The sequence below is a fragment of the Panicum virgatum genome, chromosome 9K (genome assembly GCF_016808335.1).
Source record: "Panicum virgatum strain AP13 chromosome 9K, P.virgatum_v5, whole genome shotgun sequence".
In the NCBI taxonomy this organism is placed as follows: domain Eukaryota; kingdom Viridiplantae; phylum Streptophyta; class Magnoliopsida; order Poales; family Poaceae; genus Panicum; species Panicum virgatum.
Genome location: NC_053144.1, coordinates 5,214,696 through 5,237,652, shown reverse-complemented (window position 1 = coordinate 5,237,652; position 22,957 = coordinate 5,214,696). Strand labels below are relative to the sequence as shown.

Genomic DNA, 22,957 nt, shown 5'->3' with positions numbered 1-22,957 from the left:
AATAAACGTACCTACTCTATGTTAATGTGGTGTGGATCAAATCATCGGCATCACCATGCATGCAAATTGCAAACTGTCCCCTCCCTCCCTCCCTCTCAGAGTCCCAGGCTCCAGGGCTCCGCTCCGCTAGCAGCAGCAGCACCGCAGCAGCTAGCTGGTAGCGCTTCCCTTCCGCGGTCGGCGCGGCGGCTTCCCGTCTTCCATTTCCTTCCTTCCCTCCCACGGCCGCCCCTCGCCTCCCCCTTTTTATATTCTATATAAACCCCGCCGCTCTACTCTGGTCGTCTACGGACTCGGGGTCCAAGACTCCCGGCACGATTCCATCACCACGCCAGCAGCCAGACACAAGAGACAACGCCGGTCGCGGCAGCCGATCGATGGGGTCGTCTCCGGAGGCGCCGCTGCTGCCCCCGCAGCGGGGCGGGGAGGAGGCGGGGCGCTGCCGCTGGTGGCGCGGCGGCGCCTCTTGGGCCGCGGCGACGGCGGAGGCCGGCCGGCTGGCGGCGCTGGGCGCGCCCATGATCGCGGTCGCGCTGCTGCAGCTCATGATGCAGCTCATCTCCACCGTCATGGTGGGCCACCTCGGGGAGGTGCCGCTCGCCGGCGCCGCCATCGCCAACTCGCTCACCAACGTCTCAGGATTCAGCGTCCTCGTAAGCCTAATCGATCAAGGGTCCCCCGCTCTCTTTTTTTCTTTTGCTTTTCTTTTCTTTTTTTTTTAAAAAAAAAAGTTAAGAAGAGCCGCGAGCTCGGCTCGGCCACCCGGCACTGGATTGGATCATTGGGGTGTGGACCAAACTTGCTCAATCTCGTTGCGTCACTTGCTATGCAAGCTGAAGTAGGGGTGTGGTGCATCAATTGCACGGGTTCCTTCCACTCCTTGTCTCCTTTAGGTGGACTTGTACTTCAAACCCACTCTGCGACCGTGTCATAAAAGAAAAGAAGCCTGCTAGATCAACAACATCAGAGAGCACCCACAAAAGAAAGAGAGGCGCACGTAGATTTGATGACACAGCCCAAAAGAGCTCACCCCAAATTGGGAGTTGGAACACGGGGCCTTTGGAAAAAGGCAAGTCAGCCTTTCAAGTGCCTTTTACAGAAGTAATACTAGTAGCTCAAGTCTTTTACAAACTTGATCTGAGTTCAGAGTTTGATCAGACGGTTTTGCTTTCGAGTTCCTTTTAGCCCTCAAGCTGTAGCGATACTCTTCACCTATATCGTCCAACTAGAAACTGCACCTTCGGATAGAGTGACCAATTTGAGACCTGGCTGACAAAAAAAGTTTAATCAAATGATGATTGTTGGTGGCTCTATTTCTATTTAATGCCATGCAATTAATATTTTTATTTTCGTTGATTCATTCTGACACATTTGTTCTTTTCATTAGATGGGACTCGCATGCGGATTGGAAACTATTTGTGGACAGGCCTACGGAGCGGAGCAGTATCACAAGCTAGCTTTATTTACCTACAGGTCCATAGTTGTGCTCCTTGTTGCGAGTGTGCCCATCGCCATTATATGGCTTTTCATCCCGGATGTACTTCCTCTCATAGGCCAGGATGCGCAGATAGCAAGTGAGGCCGGGAGGTATGCCTTGTGGCTTATCCCTGGTTTATTCGCCTACAGTGTGGCTCAATGCCTTTCAAAGTTCCTCCAGTCTCAGAGCCTGATTTTCCCCATGGTTTTGAGCTCCTTGACAACGCTCACTCTCTTTATTCCTTTGTGCTGGTTCATGGTTTACAAAGTTGGGATGGGTAATGCTGGAGCTGCTTTTGCAGTAAGCATCTGTGATTGGGTTGAAGTCACGGTTCTTGGTCTCTATATTAAGTTCTCACCTTCTTGTGACAAAACCCGTGCTGCACCCACGTGGGAAACTTTTCGAGGAATTGGCAGTTTCATGCGGTTGGCTGTACCTTCGACTCTTATGATTTGGTAAGTAAATGGCACTCTCCTATTTCCACATAGATGAACCATAGGTTGGTACTTTCTTCTTTTGGTGATAATTATTCAATTTTCTTGACAACAGTCTTGAATGGTGGTCGTATGAGCTGCTTGTTCTGGTTTCTGGGAACTTGCCAAATCCAGCACTTGAAACTTCTGTGCTCTCAATATGGTAGGCATAACTTTAACTATGAAGCTATTTAATCATGTGCTGCAATGTCTACCTAATCAATGTCCTATTTGAACAGCATATCTACAGTAGTGTTGGTGTACAATCTCCCATATGGCATTGGAAATGCTGCGAGGTAGGACTAAGCATATGTTGTTATCATCATTCGTTAAATTATATCGCTTTCTATAGCCTACCTAATGTAATATCTGTTGTGTCCATGTTTCAGCGTGCGTGTGTCAAATGAGCTAGGTGCAGGGAACCCAGATGGCGCCCGCTTAGTAGTAGTTGTCTCCTTATCCATTATAATTTGCACTGCGGTTCTGGTGAGCGTAACTCTTCTATCGTTGCGCCATTTCATCGGAATTGCTTTCAGCAATGAGGAAGAGGTTGTAAATTATGTCACCAGAATGGTACCGTTGCTTTCAATTTCAGTTCTTATTGACAACCTCCAAGGAGTCCTTTCAGGTACCAATTTTTGCCCTTCACAAATAATAATATACTGTCAGTTGCATCATGTAAACAATAGAATTAAGGGTCTGGTTAAAAAACCATTTTTCCCATCAGGTATTTCTAGAGGCTGTGGATGGCAGCATTTAGGTGCCTATGTTAACCTGGGCGCGTTCTATCTTATTGGCATTCCTGTGGCGCTTGTTCTCGGTTTTGCATTCCATCTAGGAGGAGCTGGGTTCTGGATTGGCATGATAGCTGGTGGAGCTACACAGGTCACTCTCCTATCAGTCATCACTGCAATGACAAATTGGGGGAAGATGGTAGGTTCTCTATCCTTTTTGCAGATCTTGCTTCTTCTCCATACCATTTTAGTATTTTACTGATACAGACAATTGCTTTCCTTCTCTAATGTTTCATTTTAGTAATAATTGCTTCTCTCTAATCACTTAGCCTTGAGTGATGAAAAGGAATACTCAGTATTGCTAGGGATATAGACCCTGGTTCTGAAAAGAAAATTTGCTAGATACCTCAATATTTTTGAAAACTAGGCAACAGTTTTTTAAATCTATCTGCACAATTGCTAAAAAATGGCATGAAATTTTGAACATAGTTTGACAAATTTTGGAACATGTCAACAATTAATGAGATCTAGTTCAGTAATTTTGCTAATCTTGTCAACAGTATGAGAAACCTAGTTGAATATTTTTGAAAATCATTCCAATAATCTAAGCATTTAGCGAACATCAACCAGTTAGGAATCTCAAAAAAAAAACTGTCCTAAAAGCTCAGCCTCTTTGATTTGGGCTACTAAAATATTCCAATATATTGTAAACTAAAATAAAATGTTACTAAGGTCCGATTGGTATTTGAGGTAACAGAGTCTAACATAACATATTTCCCATGTATTAATCGCCATCTAATATCCAATAGAAAGGGATTAAAACTTTTGAACAAGCAGTTATTCATGATTTTTTTTAATCCTTTTATGTGGCAAAATCAAACTCCGATTGAAAATTAAACTTCCAATACATAAATGACATTGTTCATCTTTTCAAAAAAAAAACATTGTTCATATTTCCATAATATAAATATATGTTCTTATTACTTGTTTTGCTATGTTATTTGCAGGCTGAAAAGGCTAGGGATAGAGTGTTTGAGGAAAGTCTTCCTACACAGGCGGATTGATCACATGGAGTTAGAATCACATCCAAAAAATTTCAGCACCCTAAGTGATCTTTTTTGTTGGGAAGAGGTGTCATGTTCCACCACGGATATGTAAAAATAGCGTTATGAGTATGGTATTCTTTCACTGAAAAGAGTTGTCCAATGAAATTAATAAAATACTAGGCTATTTTGCTATTTACTCTACACTAGCCAACCCAATGCAATTCGTGAGGAAACAGCTCATAGTGTGGCGGTGAAAGCGTGATGTTATGACTCTTAACAGCATTACATCCGTGTTTGTAGGAAACACCTCTTTTTTCGCCATTTTAGAAAGCCCAAAGATGTTGTTTGAAAAGATTTGGGCCTCGTTTGGAAAAGGAGTGGATTGAAGTGGAATGGAGGGGATTGAGCATAAATATAACTAATTTTCCCTTCAAGGCAACGTATGGGGTGCAAACCCGGTTTCTATGCAAACCAAACCAGCGATCAGAACCCTAGAATTCCAATCCAAGGGCTAGAGATGAAGGTGGGCTCTTTTAGCACTTAAATCCCCCCACCAATCCCCCGCCACCTGACCGCCCCCGCAAGCGCTACGGCAGAAGGAGACCGCCCCCGCCCCCGCCCCCCCCCCCCCCCCATCTGACGGCGCCCCTGCAGCTGCAGGAGATCCTGCCCCTGACGAGCGCTGCAGGCTTCTGATCAAAAGATTATCCATCAAGCACGTAGTGATCTTGGTTGAAAGCAGCAGCTGTTTGTCACCTTTTTCCGCAGGTTGTGATCTTGGTTTGTGGATTTAGCTCTTGAAAGCAGCTGCTGTTTGTTTGATTTCTGAAATCCTAATGAATTGAGTAGTTCAAGGGGCACGCAGTGTGTGTAGTTGTAGCAATTTCTCTAGATAACACAGGGAACAATATTAGGGGCGGTGGTCTGGGCGGTGTCAGGCGCAGGGCGCGGTGGTCTGAGCGGTGTCCACTTTCTGCAGGGCGCAGGGCGCAGGGCGCGGTCTCCTCAGGCGCAGGGGCGGTGGCGGTCTCGCTAGCGCTGCAGCGATCGTCAGGTTCGTCAAGTGGAGGGGCGGCGACGGCAGCGGCAGGAACGATCGGAACGAACCGATCGCAGAGAGGAAACGACACGGTGCGCTGGACCTAGGGGTTTTTTTTTTGCACAAACAAAAGATTAGAAGAGGATTGGTGGGGGTTTAAGTGCTAAACCTTCATCTCTAGCCATTAGATTGGAATCCTGGGATTCTAATCGTTGGTTTGCATAGTTTGCATAAGAGCTTGGTTTGCACCCAATACGTGCCTCCCTTCAATCCCTTCCCTTCCACTCCAATCTACTAGTTCCCAAATCCCAAACAAGGAGCCCTTGGTGGGCGTACTAGTTGGATTTTTTTGCAGGAAAACAACCATCTATCTTAATTGTTGTGGCTTTAATATCGACGCAAGTTTAATTTGTATCTCTCACTGAGAAGTTGCCTCGTTTTGGAGACGCTCAACAAGGCTTGAAGTTGTAGATGAGATGTTACGCACTTACACTTGCGCATTGTAACCGCACAATTTTAAGCAAGACCGCGTGAGTGATCTTGGCCGTTCCTTCCTCTTCAGTGCTTCAGTTCATCAACCCTAACATTCAGACTCTGGCATTCAGGCTCGACAGTCTAGGGCCGTGGTGCCTAGTTAGCACTTAGGAGGGAAAGGCGCAGGTACCTGTGCGGCCCACGACACCAGGGGAAGACGCTGAGTAGCCAGAGCAGCAAGCAACAGCAACCACATAAGTCAGGCACGCCCAAGCAGCTCACTCCGGTGTAGAAAAAGCAGTGTAGGATGAGGTGGTCCGTCAGCTCATCCCATGATAATTAATTACTCAATCGGATCCTGTGATGTCAAATCCAAAGATCATGTGATGTGATGCCACGGCCTCAAGAATTATCGTTGGGACTTTCTGATCACCCATGCAGTTGGACATCTCTCCCATTGTCAATGCATACAATCAATACTGCCAAACATACCAGAAAAATCTCGTCTCTCTCCAATCTTGAGTAGACGCTCAGCATCTTCCATAGTGGGGCGTCTCAAATATCGTTCACCAAATACAGCTATAACACCCTCAACAAAATACTTTGTCGCCTCCATTGAAGTAGTCTCGCCAATCTTTAGAGAGTCATCTAGATGATCCGCTGTACTACCATTAGCTAATTGGCGAATAGCCGCCGTACACTTCTATAGTGGTGTCAGTCCTTGCCGACCGAGTGCATCCACCCTTGTAGTGAAGTAGTCCGACCACTTGCCCAATTCGTCAATGTAGGAGGAAATGATGACTTGTATTCCTCCAACCCTAGAAGGGTGGGTATATATAATACCTATACATTGGCCTCTAGATGGGCCTCTATACACATGGACTCAATATACTCCAACCCCCCCCCCCCCCCCCCCCGCAGTCTGAACTACCGGCGCAGCGGTGTTCAAGACTGGACAACAAGAAAGCTAACACCCCCCGCAGTCTGAACTACCGACGCAGCGGTGTTCAAGACTGGACAAAAAGAGAGTACAGAGGGCAAATACCCCCAGCCACAACTAGCCACCGGCTACGTTGAGGCTGGATCGAAACTCCGAGAAGGTCGAGGAGGGCAACCCCTTGGTGAAGATATCAGCAAACTAGGAGGTAGTCGGGACATGGAGTACCCGAACGTCGCCGATTGCGACTCTGTCGCGCACGAAGTGTAGGTCGATCTCCACGTGCTTCGTCCGCTGATGTTGGACGGGGTTGGTGGAGAGATACACGGCGCTGACGTTGTCGCAGTAGACAAGCGTGCTCTTGGCGAGCGGGCTATGGAGCTCCGCCAAGAGCTGTCGTAGCCAGGACGCCTCCGCTACGCCGTTAGCGACAGCCCGATACTCCGCCTCGGCACTGGAGCGGGAGACAACCGGCTGCCGCTTGGACGACCAGGAGACCAGGTTGCCGCCCAGGAATACGGCGTAGCCGGAAGTGGAGCGACGAGTGTCCGGGCAGCCAGCCCAGCCAGCGTCGGTGTAGACCACAAGCTCTGCAGAGGACGAGCGGTGAAGCACCAAGCCGAGGTCCACAGTGCCACGGACGTAGCGGAGGAGACGCTTCAGCGCAACAAGGTGTGACTCCCGGGGATCATGCATATGGAGACAGACCTGCTGGACAGCGTAGGTGAGGTCCGGCCTGGTGAAGGTAAGGTACTGCAAAGCACCAGCCAGACTCCGGTAGGCGGTAGGATCAGCCACCAGATCACCCAGATCAGCAGACAGCTTTGCCTGAGTGTCGACAGCAGTGGAGCAGGGCTTGCAATCAGTCATCCCAGCCCGCTCCAGGATATCGAGTGCGTACTGCCGCTAGTGCAGGAGAAGACCAGACGGGCGAGGCTCAACAATGACGCCCAAGAAGTGGTGGAGCTGACCGAGATCCTTCATAGCAAACTACTGCTGCAGAGAGGAGATGACACTCTGAAGCAACCGCTGACTAGAGGCTATGAGCACAATGTCATCAACGTAGAGCAGCAGATAGGAAGTCTCATCCCCACAGCGGTAGACGAAGAGAGATGTGTCAGACTTGGCCTCGGTGAACCCCAATGTCAGCAAGAACGTGGCGAACCGAGAGTACCAAACCCGAGGAGCCTGCTTCAGTCCATAGAGAGACTTGTTGAGCCGGCAGACCATATCCGGACGACTCGAATCCACAAATCCCGCTGGCTGAGAGCAGTAGACAGTCTTTGACAGAGTGCCGTGAAGAAACGCATTCTTCACGTCCAGTTAGTGCACAGACCAAGAGCGCGAGAGCGCAAGCGAGAGGACCGTGCGCACCGTAGCAGGCTTCACGACTGGGCTGAAGGTCTCATCATAGTCCACACCAGGCCGCTGAGTGAACCCCCGGAGAACCCAGCGGGCCTTGTAGCGCTCCAGTGTGCCATCAGCCCGACGCTTATGCGTCCAGATCCACTTGCCAGTCACCACATTGCAACCAGACGAACGCGGCACGAGGTCTCACGTCTGGTTGGCAAGAAGAGCCGCGTACTCCTCTTCCATAGCGCGACGCAAGTGAGGATCCGCCAAGGCGTCACGGACAGAGGAGGGTACCGGAGAGACCCGCGGCTCTCCCTCGGTGGCGGAGAGAGTCGCGGCCTGAGACGCCATCCGCCGAGTCACCATGGGATGTATATGCCGAGGATCCCGATGGATGACTGGCGGGTAGTACACCTTCGCCAGGTGCGCCAGCGCGTCGGTCAGGACTCCGAGCCTGGCTTGGTGTGCTGGGGGCAATACCCCCCAGTCCCACTTCGGTGGTCGCTCCGGAGTACCCTGTTGGTAAACGCTGGGAGCATGCCGCTGTAGTTCCGTAGGTAGAACCACCCTCGACTCCACCCGGCATTGTTATTCGTCATCTTACTGGGGATGTACAAGTTCTTCCGGTACGGGCGCACGTGGAGCGTTAGGCCACCGGCGCGCGCGAACCGCTTCGGTTGGCCCCGCGCGTTCTCGACGAAGAGCTCACCGCGGAACAGGTGGATCCATAGATCCCAATGAGCTTCGATCCCGAGGTCCCCTCGCAGACGGCGACGAAGACCGCCGCCTGCGAGATGGAGTTGGGGCTGAAGTTATGCAGCTCCGCTCCATAGTACTCGCACAACGCCCGCATGAACCTGCAGACGGGGACGCCGAAGCCCCGCTCATGAAGACGCATGAAACTCACAACGTAGCCCTGGGGGGGCTTCGGCTCGGTCTCCTCTGGCCGCGGGGAGATCCACGCCGGCGCCCCCGAGTCGGGGTTCAGCGGCAACAGCCGGTCGGCGACCAACTGCTCCAGAACCGCCACGGTGGCGGAGGACTTCCCCCACGGCAATGGCTCCTGGACATCCGACATCTCTTCGAGTCGCGGGGGTGTGTGGGAATGTAAGCTCCGGGACGATTAAGGTGCGCTCTCACTCTCCTTCCTCTTCCTCCTTTCGCTCTTGGCTGCGGGCTCAGGATGCAGGGGAGACGGAGAAGGCAAAGTGAGACGAAGGCAAATAGCCAGGTGAGCCCAAAACAACCCCTTTCTCTTCGTTTTTATTCACCGCGACGGGCGGGTCCGCCGCCACAGCCCGAATCTACCGCATTGAATGCGGTAGATTTCGCTATCGCTGACGGCTCGGCCCCGCGGCCGCAGAAGTCTCCCACGCGCGCACGCAGTAATAACTGTGGCACGGTAACCGGCGGGCGCGGCGCGACTGTTGCACTGTCCCATCCGTCAGCCGCCGCCCACGCCGCTTCGTCTGCCCGAGGCTGCCGCCTGAAAAGGCGCGCCCGCACCACACCGCACGAATCGGGCCACGTCGCCCACAACCAGCGGAAGACCCGCGCGCGTGACCCGCGACTCCGCGCCGTTCTCGATTCATGATGGAATATTCCTCCCGGGGGCTCCTTACCCTCGAAGGAATCGCATTCCGAGGCCTTACTGATCAGGGGTTCGAAGCTTGGCCCGTCGAGGGTTCGACAGGCGCCCCAGATCGCCAGAGTCAGGGACTGCATGGATGTACCGTACAAGCTACCCTCGAACACGGAGTTCGAGACATCCTACGCAGTGTTCAAGGCCAGTCGAGGGTGCCTAGTAGGGGGATCCCATCGAGGGAGAGCATCGAGCCCTCGGACCCTATCGAACGGGTCCGAGCCCCGCCTAGCGAACCTTCGCAAGCGCTTTATGTGACGTGTCCATGGACCACGAGCCGACCCTTATCGAACGGGGCATGGACGTCCGCTTGAACTACCCGCTAACAGCTCAGTGAAGCAGCCATAGCTCGCGGCCCGGGCATGGGTAGCATGGTGCGCTTCACCCCTCCTCCCTGCGAAAGGGCGACGAGGGTCGTAATCAAAGACGAGGGTTCCCTTGAACGCCTTCACATGGGCCTAGGCTCGGGGGCTCCTCGCACACTGAGGCTCAGGCCTCGCCTCGAATAAGTCGACGACCGTCGATTGTGAAGCTCCACGTGTCTAACCAAATCCCCCACTATTAACGCGCGCCCGCCTAATGGTTAAGCTGAATGCCAGGTCGCAGTACCAGCACCGAGAATGCCGAGGGCGGCTGAAAGAGTGCCGATGCTGGCTGAAAAAGAAGCTGGACGGCCACCCCAGTGAAGCAACCCAGCGGGGCGACGTTTATAGCCCTTGGACGAGTACAAACACTCCTCCAAGGCCTCAGGGGCTACACCCGCGTGTGCGCTGACACGCCCCCATGAAGGAAACTTCACACATATTCGAGGGCTGTAACCCTCTGTACATCCCTATACCCTCGGTCATCCTCCCCGTAAAGGAGAAAGGGACTTTATTGCTCGATGCAAATAAAGATTACAAAGGGTTACCGGCGCGAAGCCGTCGAAAGGTACAAACATGTTGTCACCTGCGTGTCAATTTTCCCTGTCTTGGGGAGGAGCGAGTGACGAAGAAAAGCACCGAGCCCCTGGCTGACGCGACGGCCAGGCTGCTAGGGATGCGAGGAACAGCCCCCAGGCCACACGGGTCCAGCGGGATGCTCTCCTCGCAAGCTTTCTTCTAGCATCTCCTCTACCAAAGACTATGCGGGGGGTCGAGCTGGCGGACAGCACCCTCCACACCGTCTCCCCGAGAGCAACCTTGTTGCCGGGGGGGAGATGCGAAGAATAGCCACCGAACCTGGCACTAACGCCATGGTCAGGCGTCTCCATCCCCCTTCAGGCTAGGGGACATCGCAGGAGCAGGACCCCACGGGCCCAATGCTCTTCTGCTAATCTCACTGAAACTGAGGGATGGTGCGCACGCCCTCTCCGGCTTTCCCCCGCCGCTCGCAAGCATTCTTCTAGCACCAAAGCCTAAAAAAGCCAGGCCACCCCATCTGGGGGGCCGGTCACGAAAGGCAAAGGAAAACAATACAAGACTTAGACGATGCTGGAAGAAAGAGCAGGGAAGTTGGAAAGGAAAGGGAACCCCACGACCCCTATTTATAGCTGCGTCGGGCGCCAAGCTTCAAGCCTGTCGAAGGGCAAAGGTTTGGGCAGCCCGTGATGGTGTGGCACTCCACGAGCGAAAAGATGCCCTCGGTCGTCACGCCGAGGCGCGACCGAATAAAGCGAAGCTGAGCCCCTGGACGCTAAGCGGCGCAGCATCGGCCCAGGCCGACCGCCCTCGAACGGCGCGCCGCAAGGCAACCAGGGAAAGCGGGGCCAAGGCCCTAAGCGCGGGACAGCGCGACGAAAGCGCCAGCTGCCGAGCAGTAGGCGCCATCATTGCCCTGGCCCACTCAGCACGCGGATACATCTCGTCCCCAGAATAAAACAAAAGGGCGCGCCTCGAAGAACTCTCCTCGCAGGCGCACTACCCCGACCGACGAGTTGTCACATCCGCTGGGCTGGCACCCAGGTGTGCCTAGCGGGTGCGCTGCACCGACCGATCACGTCAAGGAGGAAAATCGCCGAAATACCCTTTGGCCGAATCCCCTGACTCGACCAAAGCCTCGGGGCTACTGTCGGGTACCACGATTAGGGACACCCTAAACGGGGTACTAAGATCACCTTGAAAAACGCGATCACACATTAGGCAGTTGGGCCCGCCAAGGCCCACGGCCTCCTTCCAATCCGGAAGAAAGTAAAGGACTCAAAGAAGCCCAGCATGCGGCCCATTCGCATCCCCCTCGAACCCGCGGGGCAATCTCCGCCTCGCTCGAGGGCTCCCAACGAGACCCTCGACTGCGCCCCGCATCTCCGCCTCGCTCGAGGGTAGCGAACCTACTCTCGAGCGGGCAAATCATCTCCGCCTCGCTCGAGGCCACCCCTCGGCGTAAGGGACAAACGGCCCTGCCGCTCACCCGCCCGTTGTACGGAGGCATTAAAAGCCAACCACTCCTCCACAGCGCCCAGGACAGATGGCGTCAGGCCGCCATTCCCCACAGTGGCTGTGACCGGAGTCCCGTCCGCCAACTCCAGTCACTGCTCCGCCATCCCGGGTGCTGTGGCAACACTATGAGACCTACAACACGGGACGAGACGCGCTCGGCACTGCTCCCGTTACTATTCTGCCAACTCCGGGCGTCCGGACTCCACCTCATCACACATATGGCCCCGGGCCCGCCTCCTGCTTGGGAAGGGGGTCCGACGACGCCACGTGCCCCTCCAGGAGGGACGCTCAGCACACGCAACCGGGGTCCCGGACCTCCCCCCTCGAGGGGTCCGGGACCTCCACGCAACCCTCGGACCTCCTTAGTGCGCACACCGGCACTTTATCCAGGGGGGTTCGGGACCGCCGCGTGCCCCGCCACCGCTGGAGCACGCAGGGCCCTGACCTGCAGGGCCCACGGAACGCCACATCTGGAGGACTGAACATCCTACAGCGACGACCACGCCGCCTGCTGGGGTTGGCAGGATGCCGGCGCGATCTCCGCGAGGTCAAGGACGATGGCCAGAACGACCACCACGCCCGACGCCATACCCCACAGTGTACTTCCCACAGTACTCGACTATTGTATCCCCGCAACTCGGGGAGAAACGACAACCTCCGCGATCCCCTGTACATGTACCTGTCCCTCGTTGTGTCTATAAAAGTAGGAGGCGGGCTCCCCTGGGGGGGGTCGGTGGGCTCTCTAGGCATTACACCGCTCAGAGCACACGCACTCGCTTCTAGCCCTAACATCGCTATTCGCCACGCTCAACTCCTCTTCTAGCAGAGACTTGGGAGCCTCCCTCCCTCTCTCGCCTCGCTTGTACCCCCTACTACAAGCACTCCGGGTGCAAGATAATACAGTGCCCTCGCACACCCCTTTGCTGGACGTACGGCCCCGTGGCCGGAACTAGGATAAACTCGTGCGTTACTGTGTTGCCTCTTGCATCAACATCTGGGACGAGGAAACACGCAGCATTTACTAGTTGGGATCCGGACCCCCGGGTCAGGGCACCGACAAAAGGCAAGGCCATAATAACTGCATGTTAGGCTCATATATGCAAAAGCATTCAGTAACTACATAGGTATCTGCAAAGCACAATATGCATCGATTAGAAGCACACATCAGTATAAAGGGGGCACACAATATTCAGTCTTTGTTTCTTAAAACTACATGGTCACAGTCTCAAAGAATTGAATCAAAACTACATCTCACAAGAAAAAAAGAGCATATTTACCATGAATTTGTGCACTGGTTTCCATGTGGGGCAGAATTTGGGGGCGGCGCCGGAGAAGCTGCATACCCAGACCAATTTGGGGGCGGCGTCGATGAAGCTACATATCCGGCCAACATGGGGGAGGTACCGCCGGAGAAGCTGCAGCCGGCCGAGTACCTGAGGCCGCCGGAGGACAAGTGTCGCTGTCGCCGGCGCCGTGAGCCTTCACCAAGCCACCACTGGGGCCCTTCTCGATGCCGCCGCCACGGACTTTCACGGTGCCGCCGCCGCATGCTGCCGGGGCGCCGCCGGCCTGGTCCCCCCGGTGGGACATCTCGCCCGCCCAGAGAGGAAGGCCAGCGACTGCGCCGGATCTGGGAGGGTACGAAGACAAAGACAGGAGCTGCGGCGATTTTGGGAGGAGAGGAAGGACAGGGGCGGCGGCAGCTCTGGGAGAAGAAGGGCAAGGGCGGCGGCGGATTTGGCACGAGATGGGTCCGATTTAGCGCGCGAGCTGGGAGCACGAGAAGAGGGAGTGCTGCCTCCCCAGCGCACAGGATCCGCCATGAAACGCCGCCTACTCTCAGTGCGTGTTTCAGGGGCATTTCTTTGACTTGGAAACGGCGCCGGAGTCGTTTCACGGGGAAGAAACGCTTTCCTTCTCTCCTATTAATTTGCTTGTCATGTCAACATTTTTGCTAAGGTGTTCATCTATTTAATGCCATGAAATCTCCACTGCGACTGGCCTAAGGTATTCCAGGATACATTGCATTTCGACATTCTGAGTGCAGCACTTCAATTCCCACATCAGCACGCGAGGCCCCTATTCCGGACCATCTTCCAGTTCGGTTAGCCCATACCAGAAAATTCAAATACAAAGGGATTTCAATTATTGGTGACAGTAACTGACAAATATCAAAGCATTATGATGGTTTTCATTTCATCTTGTATCACCCTTGAGGAGGTCTTCGACTGAGCTTCTGTACTTTGTAATCAACTCCCTGACAGACAAGATACAGTTAACACAATGAGTTTCAAACTTCAGATGAAGAGTAAATTTCAGAAACCTCATGCTTTGCTTGCGGAAACCCATGTTATATTGCTTGCAGTACAGATCCCCAGGTTTTGTGAGTCATGGTTTCAGAAACCCCACCCTAATGAATTTCCAAAATGAAGCAGGAAGTGCCCCTTTACTGCTGAGTGTGCCAAGGCAATGAGCCCGGCAGCACGAAATGTGACTTAGGTAGGACCAGTGTGTCAGATCAGATTGGAATTTGTAAAGGTAGGTTTTCTAAAGCCATGATGATGCATCCTGGGTTACAGGTGCTGCAAGCTATCAAACCCAGAAATTTACTTGTTACTTTTCTTTTGAATAAACAATCGAGTTCTTACTTTCTTTGGTCAAGCAGCTGCCGTGTTTCATCCAAACTCTGCCTTTGTCCCTCGACCGTCTATTGGTAACAGAAATGAAACAGTTGCCATGAGTACTGAAGCTTAAGGTAGGGAATAATTAGTTCTTAGCTTTCCAAGAGAAACCTAGAATTATGTGGCAACTCAATCACCTAGTTATCCGTGATATTCATAAAGTATATGTACATGTATTAAACAAAAGTGCATTTACCAAAAATAATTACAAAAACAAAGGGTTAAGATGTTGCTAACTGACTAGTTTCACATGGTTCTCATATTAAGTGAGTTACCAGGCAGTCACCAATTGGAACTCAATATTCTACCAATTCCTTTGAAATTTCAGAAAATACTGCACCATCCAACATATAAAACTTGCATTTTCCAGATAAATTAAAATAGCTCAAAATATTGTATCTGCTGGTAGCTGCTGTGCTAACTGCCAGTCACTGACTGATAACGAACAGTTTTTAGTAACATTGCAATAAAAATAGGCAAAACCAGCTAAACTATAGAGACAGTCATATCAATAAATAAAGGAAAAAGTTTATTTTTGGCCATCCAACTCTTGTCTCGATTTGATTTTGGCCATCGAACTCCAAAACCGGGTATCTTTGATCATCCAACCCTTAAAACCGTTCATTTTCGACCATCGGGGTTTTGTTACCCGGTTTCGCTGACGTGGACGCCACGTGGCGGTGGGGTCCACTTGTCAGCCACATCTCTCCTCTCCTCTCTCTTTTCAGTTGCTCATCCTCCTCGCGAGTCCCAGGCAGCAATGCAGCGGCGCCACCGCACCCCGTGCCGGAGATGGGGAACAGCCTCGGGGGCAAGCGCAAGGGCGCCAAGGTGATGCAGCTGGACGGCACCTCCTTCCGCGTCAAGCCCCCCCGCCGCCGCGGCCGACGTGCTGCGGGACCACCCGGGCTTCCAGCTGCTCAAATCGGAGGAGGTCAAGCTCCAGGGCGCCCGCGCGCGCCTGCTGCCGCCCGACGCGCCGCTCCGCCGGGGCCGCCTCTACTTCCTCGTCGCACTCTCGCTCCGCGCCCCCGCCGCCGCAGGGGCCATGCGCCGCGCCTGGTCGGGCAACCTCTGCGTCGGGGCCCGCGAGCGGCTCAAGTCGCTCATGCTCGCGCGACGCTCCACCTCCGACCTCTCCTCGCTCCCGGCCCACGCCTCCGCCTCGGCGCACGCCAGCGCCAGGGTCACCTCGGAGCGGTCGCCCGGGATACTGCGGAGCCCGCAGTTCACCAAGACGCCCGAGTGGGGCGCCGGCTTCATGCTGCCGGCGCCAGCCAAGACACCGCAGCGCAAAAACAGAGCAGAGCTTGAGCCGCTGGTGAAATTAGCAAGATAAACTCCACCGTCGGTCGATTCCTTCCGTATACAGCTCCGCTAGCACCTAAAGCTTCACCACACCCCCTCAATAGCACCGCTCATCACCGGCAAGGTTGTGTCGCCGTTATTGTCGTCCGCCAGCCACAGTACGCCATCTCCACGGTGAGCACCTATGCGCTGCCTTTTTTCGCTCGAGTTCTTGGTCCTAGACGTCTAAGTAGTTGCTTCGGAAGCTCGTGAGCAAGTCGTTGGCCGGAGTGTCGTTGTCGTAATTCACCCACGCCGGCCAACCCGCGGCCATTTCCGCCGTCGCCGATGCATGTCCTTCGCGTCCCCAACGAAGGGGAGGGGGCGCGCTGCGGCGTCCGTCGCGTCCCCACCGGAGGAGAGGCCGCACAGGGAGGCTGCACCACCGAGGGCGGCTCAGAGGCTGGCGGCTGCCGGTGGTGGAGACAGAAGAAAGAGAGAGGAGAGGGAGAGGAGAAAAGAGAGAGGAGAGGAGAGATGTGGCTGACAAGTGGACCCCACCGCCATGCGGCGTCCACGTCAGCGAAACCGGGTAACAAAACTGCCCGATGGTCGAAAATGAACGGTTTTAAGAGTTGGATGATCAAAGATATCCGGTTTTGAAGTTTGATGGCCAAAACCAAACCGAGGCAAGAGTTGGATGGTCAAAAATAGACTTTTTCCATAAATAAAAGGAAAAAGTCCGTTTTCAGCCCCTCAACTCTTTGCGAAGTTTAATTTTAACCCCCAACTGCAAACCGTCTAATTTAGGTACCTCAACTTTACAAACCGGTCAATTTATACCCTGAGGCCGGTTTTGGGGATTTCACGCTGACGTGGCGGCGGTTTTCGGCGGTCAAACACCATGTGGCGCTGATGTGGCAGCCCAGAGAGAGAGGGAGGGGGAGAGGGAGCAGAGCAGAGCAGAGCTCGGCGTCGGCCTGCACGCGTCGACGCCGCCGGCCTCGGCGGCGGCGCTGTGCCCGCCGCACCTCCTCGCAGCGGCAGCGCTACCTTTGCCAGTCGCCATTTCCTGCCTCCTCGTGCTGCCGCCGCCCATCGTGGCCAATGTGCCCGTTGAGGTCGGCGTGGCTGAGCCACCTCGTGCGCCGACGCCATTGCCGCCGTCATGGTCGTGGCTGCCTGCCTGCTCCGGCGATGTGGTGGCCCACTTGCTTCGCTCCACTCTGGCGCGCCTCCCCTTCCTCGGCCCCCGCTGCTGCTCCTCGCCCGTACCCAGGTGGCGCCTGCGCGCCGGCCACCATGGCCGCCAGGAGCGCGAGGTGGTGGCTCCCGCCGCCGCCATGCAGGAGCAGCGCGGCGAGCACGAGGATGCTCGACGGACGGTGGCGGCGTGAGCATAGGACCCGACACGCGCCCATCCCCTATTTTTTGCTCCTCACGAGGTGGCCGGCGCTGCCGCCCTGGTCCTGGCGGCGCTCGACTTGCGCGACGATGCAAACGGGGCGGACAGCCAGGGGGCGCACGAGGAGGCGACCGGCACAGGCGGGCTGGGGGCCCAAGCTGAGGTGGCCGGCGTGGGTGGATACGGGCGACGGCATCATCTTGGTGTCCTCGGGCCCCGCCGCCTCTCCCGCGCCACCGGATCCGCGGCGCGGCGCACGCGCGGTACGGCTGGGAGCCCCGGTCGGAGCGCGTCGAGTACCTCCGCCACCGCGCAACCTTCTTCCCCAAATCCGGCCATCCACGATTTGCCTCCTCCGGTGAGCCCCATCTCGATTCCTCGCGCCCACACCTTCTCCTTCCTCCTCTCCGTCGATTTTAGTGCTCACCCGACCGATTCCCCTCCTGCAGCACCTCCCCGCCGTCGGTTTCCGCCCGTCACCGCCATTGCTCTCCGCGCCGCTCCTCCACTGCAGCTTCCCTCCGCCCGACCCCCTGGTGAGCTTTGCCCCGTCCCAGACCATGCCGTACGCGCGCCGGGGCACCGGAGATGCACCGGGGCTCGCCGGGGAGAGGGAGGCACGGGAGAGGGAGGGAGAGAGGGGCCGCCGCACGAGCTCGAGAGAGGGAGGGGAGGCGCTGTGCGCACCTGGATGGGGAGGGAGGGAATGAGGGGTTGACGCGCGGGCCCCACATGCCTACGTGGCGGTCAACGCCAGCGTGGCGTGGTCAAAACCACTAAACGTCGGTCAAAACAGCCTTTCCCCCACCCAGGTGCTAAAAGTGAACGGGTTTAACAGTTGAGGTACTGGTACCAGACGGTTTTGTAGTTGAGGGTTAAAATTAGACTTCGCAAAGAGTTGAGGGGCCAAAAGTGGACTTTTTCCTAAATAAAAATCAAGAACTAACTTTTAGGTGGATTTGGCTATGAACTACAAAAACTTCTTACAGATATAACACTCTAGTTTATTATTCTTTGTCAGATATCGAGGACAAAAAAAATTTATCTTAATTCTTGTGCGATTGAGAGACAGCACATGTCCATTCCGCAACCAGGTTTGCATACAATAAAAGTTGCTGCAGTCTCTGACACTACCGATCCTTAGTATGAAGCAAAGTCAGCTTGGCTGTGATGATGCAAAGGCAGATAATATATCACTTCTCACTCTAATGTGATCCAAGGATAAAAGACCACCTAGACAAAATTCAGTACAACAAACAGATATTATTATTCTACACAATAATTTCATAGTAAGCTATGTGATATGTTTCAAAAATAAGTAAATGCAAAATTCTTATTACATAATAAAATAAACCAAAGCAAACAAATTATGATTCGCTAGCTAGAACAGTGCACTTTACACCCAATACTTACTACTGAAGAGACCACTGAAAAGAAAGTAACAGTCAGGAAAAGAAGTACAGAACTTACAGTAGACTTTGAACTTATTGTTCCTGATATGGAGTTCAACAATTGTTGGCACCTGGCAAATTGACTGGTTAACTCTTCCACCTATATATTAAAAACAAGCTTCTCGTTATAATAACATAATGGAATTAGGATGGGCCTTATATAAAAATCTTTCTACAAGAAATAGCATGGAAGTAGATGGCACATAGCATGATAGCAGTAACCATAATGTACTATTAACCATAAACAACAGCAGTAGGATATGTCAAAACAAAAGAAAACGAAAAAAAAGGAAGTAGTTTAGGTTAGTTTGTTTTTCTGTCTAGCACATAAAAATCTGAGACAGAACAGATAAACATCAGATGATATTTCTGTTTTGTTTGCATGTGTGTCAAGTGCTTGTTGGATATGGGCTATACATGCAGCTAAAGAACAGAGCTAATTAGGAAAGTGTAGACATGCATGCATGTGGCTGTGGAAACTTAGAGCAGCTCGAGCATTGGCCTTGCCAGCCAGATCCCTTCCCGTTTCCTCCCTCTTCTCCCTTATCCCTCTCTTTTGTTGTGTTTCTGGCTAGGCTATGGAGACAAGTAGGACTTTTGAGCACCCCCTGATGCCTAGGCGACACCTTAAAAACCATGGCAATGCCATACGGGCAAGTTTATCCACGTCAGCAAAACCACTCTCCAAAACCACCTAGGGGGGTTATTTAGACAGTTTTGAATAGTTCAAAGTGCTCAGTACCTGGTTTCATAAGTCCGAGGGCTAAGTAAATGAACTTCAATACTTGAGGGGCCTATGTAGACTTATTCCTTTCTACAGTGAAGCTACAAGTATTGCTTCTGACAAGATTATAGACTGACTATGCGCATCAATCAATCTATAAAGCAATTGAAAATTAGAAGATGAAAATCTTACCAGTGCATCAAAATTTTGATCCCTTGTTCCAGTACCAATCGCATCAGCTAATCTTGTGACCAACTGTCATAGCACAAAAATATGTAATGAAAAAGCTAACAGTATTTCAAGATACATTCTAGTACTTTCTCAAAGAATAAAAGGAAAAAAAGGAAATTAGCTATCTTATGTGAGAATACAAAGATTTGCTACTTGCAAAAACAAAACAAAAAAAATCCTAAATGCTAGATGCCAATACAAGAATGTGATATACTGCAAAATGACAGTACCAGCTTAAGAAAATCGACAATGCCTCAAGCACCCGCACATATTTCTCATATTGATTTACCTTCTCTAAACAAGTTCGAACCCCCACCGGGGCGGATTTACCCCGCCTGTGGGAAAAAAAACCCTCGCTGTGCTTCCGTTGAGCTGGGCTGTGCGACACGGCTCTTGGGCGACGGAACCCGGCCCATGTGGCTACGGCCCGGCCCAGTGGGCGACGGAACCCGGCCCATGAAGGTTACGGACTGGCCCAGGGCCAAGGTGCCGCCAGTCCAAGCCCGGAAGCCGGCTTTCGGGGGTTTTCTCGGCCGGGGTCAACTGGCCTCTTCTTAATTGAAAGCCGTGGGGGCGGTCTTTCCCCCGCCGGTCGAGTTTTTTTTCTCTCTAAACAAGTTCTCTGATTAACCTCAACAGCAACACTCGTCCAGCCCTAGCCATTGTTACACCCTTCTACATCGTTCATAAATTCACAATGTGCCAGTCACTACCACAGGCCAAAGTAAAAATCATGGTGTGAAGAAATTGAAGTTGCGCAAGAATAAACATAACAAATTAGTGCCCACGTTTCATGGTTGTAACCAGTAGCAGAATCCCAGGTTCCAAATCTTTGGAAACAACTGTACTAGCAGAGCGGAAGTAGTCGATCAAATCCAGCGGCGCGGCCCACGGATCGAGCCCTTCCCAACCAGATCCACCCATGGCCGCGCGACTCGACCGCTGCGCTGACCCTGCAGCGTCGTTTGACGCCGGCGCCGCCGCACACCGGCGACGGCCGCCGCGCAGGTAGACTTCGGCGGGTGTGGTGTGGGTGGAGGTCGTCCCCTCCCTCGCCGCCCGAGCGATTGGGTATCTATCATCTATCCTATCTTAAACGAAGAGCAAAACCGCCGAAAACACCAAAATTCCTCACACAATCCCGGAACCTCCCTATCAATGCTGTTCCTTACATGAAGGAGGTGGAAGTGGGAGGCGAGCGATGCATGGTGATGCTGCTGCGGCTGTGGCGGAGACATCAGCCCCGGCTGCAGCTGCAGCTGCAGCTGCGGCTGCGGTGGAGACATCAGCCCTGGCTGCGGCTGCGGCTGCGGTGGAGACATCAGCGCCGGCTGCGGCTGGTGGTGGTACTGAAGAGCGTGGAGGTGGTGGTCGGGCTGCGGGGACGGCACTAGCCCGCGGTAAGGGTCGCCGTACTGCTGCGGCTGCTGCGGGTGGTGGTGATCCATCCCCCTCTCGCCCCTCCTGCGGCGGCGGCGGCGGCACGGCGGCCCCGAGTAGGATTGTAGGAAGGTCTCAAAAAAAAACCGGGGGGGGGGGGGGGGTGTTTGCAGGATTTTGGGTTCAGAATTTCAGATGTGAAGACACAAGTCCTACAATCCGATACAAGATTTCTCTTTTATTCAAAAAAAGATACAAGATTTCTCACCATTGTCCATGACTACGCTTATAAAATTGAATAAACCAAGAAAGGCACTAGTCCAAATTCAGGATTTCCAATGAAGAGTATGAATTAACTTCCAATTCACTTGGTGAACATCTTTGTTTTTGGCACTAGATGCATCTCTAATTTATCTAAACTTTCAATTCACTCGGTGAAAAATCTGTCTTTCTGATCGTTGTCCTCATGAAATGTTTGTGATCATGGATTTTTTTTTGACAAGAGCCTGTGAGACGGGATCTGTTGTGTTCGGCTGGCTGTGGTTGGTGGCTAGTGCTAATTTGTTGTGAGAGAAAAGTACTGCTAGCTGGTTGGTGCTGGTTTGGTGTAATACAAAAATACTATTGGCTGGAAGCAGCCAAGCAGAGTGAATGGATTTTTTTTTGACCTGAGCACGTGAGACAGATCTGGGCGACTGCTCGACCTCTGAATCTCTGATTTCTGTAATCTACCCCTCCGTCCCAAATATAAGGTGTTTTGAAGTTTTTAAGTCAGATTATGGTTGTGCAGAAAAAACTTTCCTAGCTCTAATTATTAAGCATTGGAATTTTATTTGAGTAACTAAATATATGTTAATTAAAGTAGCATGTCATTTCTCATGCACCTCCTCCACACGCATCTCCCCCTCCATCGCTATAAGCGGTCTTTATATTGAAAAAAATCGAAAATAATACACAATTAAAATGGTTGGGTCTACTTTCAACTCAGAATGTCTTACATTTTAGTACGAAATTTGAACTCTAGAATATCTACATTTCAGGATGGAGGAAGTATATAATTTTCTTTTCATGTTTTGGCATGAACTTTTTAAGCGTCATCTTTGATTAGCAATTGACACGCATATACGATTATATATAGGATTAATGGATTATATATGATGTGCTCACGCGACACGCATACTAACATAGTACACCGTAATGCAGGAAAATTGCAATGACATAGCACACCGTAATGCAAAAAAATTGCAAAAAAGAAAAGCGCACCAGCACGCTGTGGCGACACGGTATGACACGATTAGCTCGGTGTCTAATCGTGTTGTGCCCGATAGTGTGCCGTGGGCCGTTCGGACATCTATAGGTGCATTGCGAGTGTTGCGTTGACCACCCCGTTCGTGTGCCTGCTCCTGCGGTTCGACGCAGGCGAAAATGTACTAGCGTCTGGCCATGTACTCCATCTGTTCCAAATTATAAATCATTTTGGATTTTCTTATTCATAGATATTATTATGTATCTAGACATAATGTATATCTAAATGCGTATCCAGTGACGGAGCGTGCAATAATCTAAGAAGGGGCCATTTGCTACAGTAAAGCCATCTCGCCGGCGGGCGAAGCACCAAAGCAGCAGATACGTGCGTACTAGCTGGCTATTGGCTAGCAGTAAGGAAACATATTCGCTATATTATCTTCTTCCTCATCTATCTTGCCTAGTTGCATCAGCGAGGACAACAGGCGACCCACTGGGATGCCGAACAGGAACTCCTAAGCGAGATGCGAGAGCGAGAGTCTGAGGTCATCAGCGGGTTGTGTGCTCGGATCTTCGGAAACTTTCCTGATGCAAGGGGGGTGGAGCCCACTATGGCCCCAACGTAGCTCCGCCAGTGTGCGTAACATCATCTATGAATTTAATAAAGCCAAAACGGCCTATAATTTGGAACGGAAAGAGTACCAAACATATAACTAGTTCTATATTAATTCTACTTCATGTACTCTTATTATCAATTTATTATCTAGTATTATTTTTTGCGAGGAATTTATTTAGTATTATAGATACGTATGTTTCTATATAAATTTAGACAAAGCTAAAGTAATTTAATTACGACAAAAAATAGAACAAGAAACATTTCGAACGGAGGGAGCATTAGGAAATGGTAGCCTTGGTCCATGCCCGAATCCCAAACGGATACGGAAGTGTACATCTCGAGTTC

The 22,957-nt window shown here is 52.3% G+C and overlaps 2 protein-coding genes and 1 pseudogene across 7 annotated transcripts in view; 2 read left to right on the top strand and 1 right to left on the bottom strand.

The window, feature by feature from the left end:
- Window positions 1-3,931, top strand: part of LOC120649584 (protein DETOXIFICATION 12-like) — a 28,475-nt gene extending 24,544 nt beyond the window's left edge. Inside the window, exons 1-7 of one of the 3 annotated variants that reach the window (XM_039926424.1) lie at window positions 153-653; window positions 1,388-1,932; window positions 2,027-2,113; window positions 2,190-2,246; window positions 2,340-2,578; window positions 2,678-2,883; window positions 3,692-3,931. In XM_039926424.1, the coding sequence (XP_039782358.1) occupies window positions 378-653; window positions 1,388-1,932; window positions 2,027-2,113; window positions 2,190-2,246; window positions 2,340-2,578; window positions 2,678-2,883; window positions 3,692-3,748 (1,467 nt within the window). In that variant the 5' untranslated portion in view covers window positions 153-377 and the 3' untranslated portion in view covers window positions 3,749-3,931. Of the gene's footprint in view, window positions 1-152; window positions 654-1,387; window positions 1,933-2,026; window positions 2,114-2,189; window positions 2,247-2,339; window positions 2,579-2,677; window positions 2,884-3,691 lie in introns of those variants that run through there. The other 2 variants (XM_039926425.1, XM_039926422.1) reach the window with 2 other exon arrangements.
- Window positions 3,932-13,540: 9,609 nt separating this feature from the next.
- On the bottom strand, window positions 13,541-20,958 carry LOC120649583 (mediator of RNA polymerase II transcription subunit 9-like). 4 transcript variants are annotated; one of them, XM_039926419.1, is made up of 6 exons: window positions 20,671-20,892; window positions 20,544-20,634; window positions 19,333-19,395; window positions 18,436-18,516; window positions 14,241-14,299; window positions 13,541-13,849 (listed from the first exon to the last, which is right to left on the bottom strand). In XM_039926419.1, the coding sequence occupies exons 1-6, from the start codon at window positions 20,817-20,819 to the stop codon at window positions 13,789-13,791; spliced, it is 504 nt and encodes a 167-aa protein (XP_039782353.1). In that variant the 5' UTR covers window positions 20,820-20,892; the 3' UTR covers window positions 13,541-13,788. The 4 variants fall into 4 exon arrangements, with proteins under 4 accessions (XP_039782353.1, XP_039782352.1, XP_039782354.1 ...); XM_039926418.1 differs by having other exon boundaries at window positions 20,544-20,958; XM_039926420.1 differs by lacking the exon at window positions 14,241-14,299 and having other exon boundaries at window positions 20,544-20,892.
- LOC120649582 lies at window positions 14,401-15,849 on the top strand (annotated as a pseudogene).
- Window positions 20,959-22,957: the final 1,999 nt, after the last annotated feature.

What these genes read in the sequence shown, in the direction of transcription:
- LOC120649583 (XM_039926418.1), bottom strand. Translation starts at nt 20,819, where the DNA reads ATGGATCACCACCACCCGCAGCAGCCGCAGCAGTACGGCGACCCTTAC. An exon ending in ATCAAAATTTTGATGCACTG is followed by an intron (nt 18,517 to 19,332) that starts GTAAGATTTTCA and finishes TTTAATATATAG; the next exon opens with GTGGAAGAGTTAACCAGTCA. An exon ending in CAGCTGCTTGACCAAAGAAA is followed by an intron (nt 13,850 to 14,240) that starts GTAAGAACTCGA and finishes CTTGTCTGTCAG; the next exon opens with GGAGTTGATTACAAAGTACA.